The sequence below is a fragment of the Trachymyrmex septentrionalis genome, unplaced genomic scaffold (genome assembly GCF_001594115.1).
Source record: "Trachymyrmex septentrionalis isolate Tsep2-gDNA-1 unplaced genomic scaffold, Tsep1.0 scaffold428, whole genome shotgun sequence".
In the NCBI taxonomy this organism is placed as follows: domain Eukaryota; kingdom Metazoa; phylum Arthropoda; class Insecta; order Hymenoptera; family Formicidae; genus Trachymyrmex; species Trachymyrmex septentrionalis.
The window spans coordinates 13,558-19,558 of record NW_017305599.1 but is presented as its reverse complement, the minus strand read 5'-3'; the positions used below and the strand labels follow the sequence as shown (position 1 = coordinate 19,558).

General features: G+C 27.6%; 1 protein-coding gene across 1 annotated transcript; it reads right to left on the bottom strand.

Moving 5' to 3' along the window:
• Positions 1 to 1,907: 1,907 nt before the first annotated feature.
• On the bottom strand, positions 1,908 to 2,573 carry LOC108751251. Its single transcript, XM_018491337.1, has 3 exons — positions 2,524 to 2,573; positions 2,217 to 2,332; positions 1,908 to 2,136 (listed from the first exon to the last, which is right to left on the bottom strand). The coding sequence occupies exons 2-3, from the start codon at positions 2,318 to 2,320 to the stop codon at positions 1,926 to 1,928; spliced, it is 315 nt and encodes a 104-aa protein (XP_018346839.1). The 5' UTR covers positions 2,321 to 2,332; positions 2,524 to 2,573; the 3' UTR covers positions 1,908 to 1,925.
• Positions 2,574 to 6,001: the final 3,428 nt, after the last annotated feature.

The following is a 6,001-nucleotide window of genomic DNA, read 5'->3' as shown; positions in this document are numbered from 1 at the left end:
TGTACCATTTTGAAATTTTCACAATTTAACAAGATTAATTACTAAAAATTGTCAAATATTTATCTTAAATAATTTTTTATTTAAATATTATCAACTTTACAGAAAAACTGCAAAAGATAAAACTCATTTATTTTCTTCTCATAGAACTCTAAAAGTTTTTTCAGAATTTTTTATCAATTTTTTAGTATTGCATTTTCTTATTTTTACCAACACGAAAACATATGGTATTAAAAAATTCTGAAAAAATTCTGAAAAAAATTCTCAGAACTTTATAAGAAGAAAATGTATGATTTTTGTCTCTTGCAGTTTTCTATAAAGTTGATATTTAATTTGATTAAAAAATTATTCAAGACCAATATTTACTGATTTTTGTAATTAATACCTTGTTAACTATTGCAAAAATTACGAAATAGAACATTTCGACTCAGTTTAGTCCGCTCTATCTATATACACAAAAGCGAAAAATTTCCTGGGTTTCACCCTGTATATATAGTGAGAATACAAAATTAGAACAAAATTCTTATAAAAAAAGCTTTATTTTAATAGTAATATTGAATATACATATAATAATTAGTTGTTTTTTACAATGAATACATTCCGTTCTGATATAAACAAGCGAGTATTGCATGTGTTTCTGATTTTAGAAACTAATTTTTTTGACTGTACGAATAACTTTTGTGCGTCCAAGTAACGCCATATTAAATTATCTCTAATTTTAAAGGTAATATACATTATTTAATTATTACTCTTTTTAGTTCAAAATAATTTTTTGAAATAATCAATTTATTTTATTCTTTATAAATAAATAAATATCTAATAATTTAGCTCAAGAAATGACTGTCAATTAGTCAACGAAAAATGATTATAAAAATACTGCATTATATCTTTTACCACTATATAAATGTTGGATATATAACAACAATTCTAATTAATAAAAAAAACATTAAATGTCGATGGATATTTAATTTTAAATTTACTAATGATGAAATTGTTTTTATCAATCTATTATTAATAACCATTAATAATAACGAAAATTGTTTACGTAAATCGCAATATCCACAGCGAGTTATCTAGTTTCTATTGGTTTTCATCAATTTTATTATCACAAAATATGCAAAATTAGTTAATGAAAAATAAAAGATATCATTATTTATGAAAAAGTATAAAATAAAAGGTATGTATTATGTTTAAATGTTTACATTTTTTGTACATTTCTCTATATTTCCCATTTCTCTGCACATTTATCAAAATACTAAATAGAGCATATAAAAAGATCTTTGCAATAAAGTATGTACCTATGTACTTAAATACATGTCAAACAGACCATATTTAGCTTAAGCTGACAGAACATCATTATTTCTGGCTGGATTATTTCCCGGATTAAATTTTTGTCAAAATCATCGTATTCGATACTAACATTGTCATAACTGCAACCAATGGTGATAAGATTTTAATTTAGCTTAAAATATAGCAGAAAAACATAGGCACTCGTAGGCACGTTGGGCTTTAAACACGTTTTACGTTTCCAATAAAAGAAATAAGGATTAAATTAATACATCAAATGTCAAATGAAAAATTCTTTTCCAGTTAGAAGATTTATAAATAGTTCAAATGCATCAATTAGTTCCATCATTACGATATTACATGTTGAAAAGAAACATAGTAAGTAACAATAATGACTTATATAATATTAAAAGACAGATTAATAATAAAATAGATATTATATGGAATCATTTTAATAATATCGTCTTTGATTTTGATTAGATAAACTTTTATAAATTTGTCGGCTTTGAATCAACTTTTTGATAAAAATAGGTAATGCATTTTAAATTTCAATTCATTTATGATTTTCAAAAGCTATCAATGATCGCACAAAATTATGTTCATCTATTACTCCTATGATCGCTATGATTAAATTGCTTAAATTATTGATATATTTGAGAAGAAGTAGATTTAAAGTGCGCCATACCGTTATTTGTACCAAGTTGTACTGGACAACTGTTAAAATTATAGAGAATTAGCAGAAGCTGTGAAAATATTGGAAAAACATATTTATCATATACTCTATTCACTGAAGAATTAGATATGCGCAAGTTAATTGCGTAAGTTAATGCGTTGGATTGGGTGCTGCGCTTGCTGTGAACCGAAAAATACATCGACGGTTGTTATGACAAAAATTAATTTCGAATTGCGGTTAGAAATGATTGATCACATACCTACCGTATTTACCAGATCTGGCTCCTAGTGACATTTTTCTGTTTCCTAGGTTCAAAGTGTGGCTCAAAGAACAGAGATTTTCATTGAATGAGGAGATCATCATATTCGTAAAAACCTATTTTGCAGAGCAAGACGCAAAGTACTCGCATTATTTGAACGAGTTAAAGGAATGGGAGCATGGAAAAAGTATCGATTTAAAAGAAGAATCTAAAAAAATAGAACAGATTCTAACGAAAAAATACTTGTTTCTGTTAGGCTGAAAACTTTTTAAACGACTCTCTTAGTTCTGCACAATGGAATGCAAACCTTCTTCCGCGAGATGATCAATGTCAATGATGTAGCTGGCCATTGTCTAATTACAGCACCATATTATCTTGCTGAAGTAAGTAAGTAATTGAAACAGAGCGTCAGATTTTTCATTAAAAGTTAAATACCTTTAAAAATCAATAGGATTGTGTAGCAACATATCATTAATGCAAATCGATGGATACATGATTTTAAGGAAGGAACCGTCGCTTGATACTACATGAAATTTAAAATATCTGCAATGTGTTGAGATTCTTTCATCATTGGAACTGATTACGTTGCAAAACCAGAAAATAAAAGTTTAAGTGACTGATTTTAATTACATCAAATTATAAAACATAATGTATCTAGTCGTATCGACATTATCTACATTTCGTCAATATTGCAGAAAAATATCTCGTATCTTTGATCTCTATCTAAAAATAAAGTAGCGGAAAGTATAACTGTGTGCGATAAACTGTCCATTCTAATGATTTATTATTATCTAACCATTATTTTAATTCGATTTATTTAATATCATTTAATTTATTTTATTAAATTTTTCAATAATGTTTCATAAACTCGTTTCAATATTATCAGAAGCTGATAGCGGACTGAAAAGAATGGAAACGTTAATTAATTCTGATTCAATAATATGCTACTTTACGGGTAAATTTTTTGTCAGTAAGAGTAGAGCAGGTAATGTTATCAAAGTGCATGTCAAGGGTTGCAAATATTAATAAATAGATATATATATAAAGAAATATCCCAGATATCAGTGATGAAAATTATTCTCCATGAAAAATCTTTCATTAAAAATAGATATGAAACTATTAATCATTAATATATTTAATTAAAGAAATGATATAATTTAGTATAATTGTGTCTTATATTACATGTCTTATTAATACTACAATTTTTGTAGTATTAAATAAATTCTGGAATAACATAATTGACTGACCTTTAACGGATCGCTCAACGAATATGAGTTAGGATCATATTGCAACATTGTTAAAGAAGACTTCACCCTGATTCATAAGTCGAAATCGGTATCAATTAATATTTCGTACCGTTTGATTTGATATTGGCTATATTTTCTATTGATTGTGTTAAAGTTACGAAAATCATTTTAAAAAATGACTTGTTCCATTATGAGTTATGGTTACTAAAAAAACATAATAAGTAACTTATAACGCATGGACAAATTGTTTTTTTCGTTACAAGAAACAAATAAATATAATTAGTTAGAAATAAATATAATTATTTCTTTTCAATATTGGCTTTTCCAACCCATTAGAAATAACGTTTGACTCTTGCACTCTGGTGTGACCGTTACCCATTAGAAATAACGTTTGACTCTTGCAACTCTGATGTTACCGTTACCGTCATAAAAACTTCGTAATATCATTATCAAATTGTTATTATATCAAAATAATGATAAAAGCTAATGCATAATTTTATTCTTTGCTTTTAAGTTTTTTACCATTTTCTCGTTTAAAGTTTCTCAATATTATAATTTTGCAAATTTCATATTTATATAGAATGTGACTCACTCGAATGCGTCTATTTACATATAATAATCTGAAATAAATACAATATATTAAATCTTTTTTTATTTCTTATCGACAAAATCCTATATATACGGTGAGCGCAAAAAATACTCATATATCAAAGTTTTTATAAAAAAAGCTTTATTTGCCTAATATAAATATTAATATTAAGTTTTATACAATGAACACGATCTGTGCTAATATAAGCAAATGAAGTCTGCACGACTTTCTGTCTTAGAAGCTATTTTTCTCCATCGTACGTATAATTTCCGTGCGTGCAAATAATGCCATTTTCAATTTCCACTTATTTTAGAGATAATATATTCTATTTAAATATTACACATTTTGTAATAAAATAATTTCGAGAAATATATAATCTACTTCATTCTTTTTAAATATATAAATACCTAATCAATCAGCGACAAATGTCTGTCAATTGGACGTCAAAACCGATTAATTTGGAAAATATTGCATTACATTTGTTATCGCTTAGATGAGGTTAGATTTTTAATTTGTTACTTATTAATTAATATAATTGTTTTTATCAATACGCTTCTGTCAAATTTAAATCTGTGTGATGACAAAATTAAATTATATTAATGAAATATTTCTCAATTACTCAATCGTTAAACACGATAATTGTTTCTAAATCTCAAAAGTTCATTGTCATGAAGTATTGATATTCTGTATTTTTCAGTAGGTATATGTCCAACAGGCGTGAGTTTCATAGTTTCTCCAATTATGGACTAGATAGGCAATTTGTTAATGATACGTCAGATACGAGAAAATATAAATGTTACCTAAATTTAAAAAAAGGTATTTAATTATAACATATATTATAAATATGTTATAATTAAATGCCTTTTTGAAATTAAACTTGTTTTTTGTGTATTTTCATATATAAATAAAAATTTATGCAATGTTACCTAGCACATTGTTGTCACAAAAATGTTGTATCAGATCATAGTATACTTTAAAAGTTTTTTGATACATATTTAATATTATTATTGAAAATTTAGGCCTTTTAATATTCAAGGCACGTTTAAAAACGGACTAATAATTTGGCAAAAAAATAAGCATTATGTGAAGTCGGCTTTAAATACATTACACATAGTCCAATAAAAAAACGTTTTCACGTAGATTTTTAAACTTCCACTCTAATCATCCATTGACACAGAAAAAAGGCACCATCTTTTCATTAGTCTAGTCGACAGAGCCTTTTTATTATCTGACGTTAGGTTTCATACAAAAAATTTGATCTCCATCATTGACATTTTACTTCTGAATGACTACCCACTAGACTTTATTTTTGACTCCATCAATCATAGGATCAAAAATTTGATTAGAAATAGACACAGATTATACGATACCGCGACTGACATTAACTAATAAGTCTACCTTTTGGCTTACGGTGCCTTTCATTCCGCTTCATACGGAGAAACTTAGATCTTTGAATAAAAGCAAAAGTGATATCAGGGTGGCCTTCCGCAGCCCTAACAAAATGGGCAAATACATAAGAGTCCAGAAGGATTCTTGTCCCAGCACATCGAAAAGCAACGTTGTTTATAAAATTTTATGTAATGATTGTGACGCTTCTTACGTTTGGACAGACGGGCAGGCAATTAAAAACCAGGATTGCCGAACATCGTAATCATGTTAGACATATAGTTTCTATCCGCTCTGTCATCACCGATCATAGGTTGAGTCACAATCACGATTTTCAATGGAACAATGTTCTGATATTAGACGAGGAGCCTTCGTATAGAAAGCGTTTGATTTCGGAGATGCTACATATTAAAAAACAGAAGAACAGTCTTAATTTACAGACTGACACCGAGGGTCTTAATAAGGCATATCTGCCGATTATAAACAAAGTCTGACTTTCGATCCTGTCGACCCGTCTCCTCTCTCAGTGCGTCGCGTGCCGTTTTAGCGAGCGGTCGGTGTCA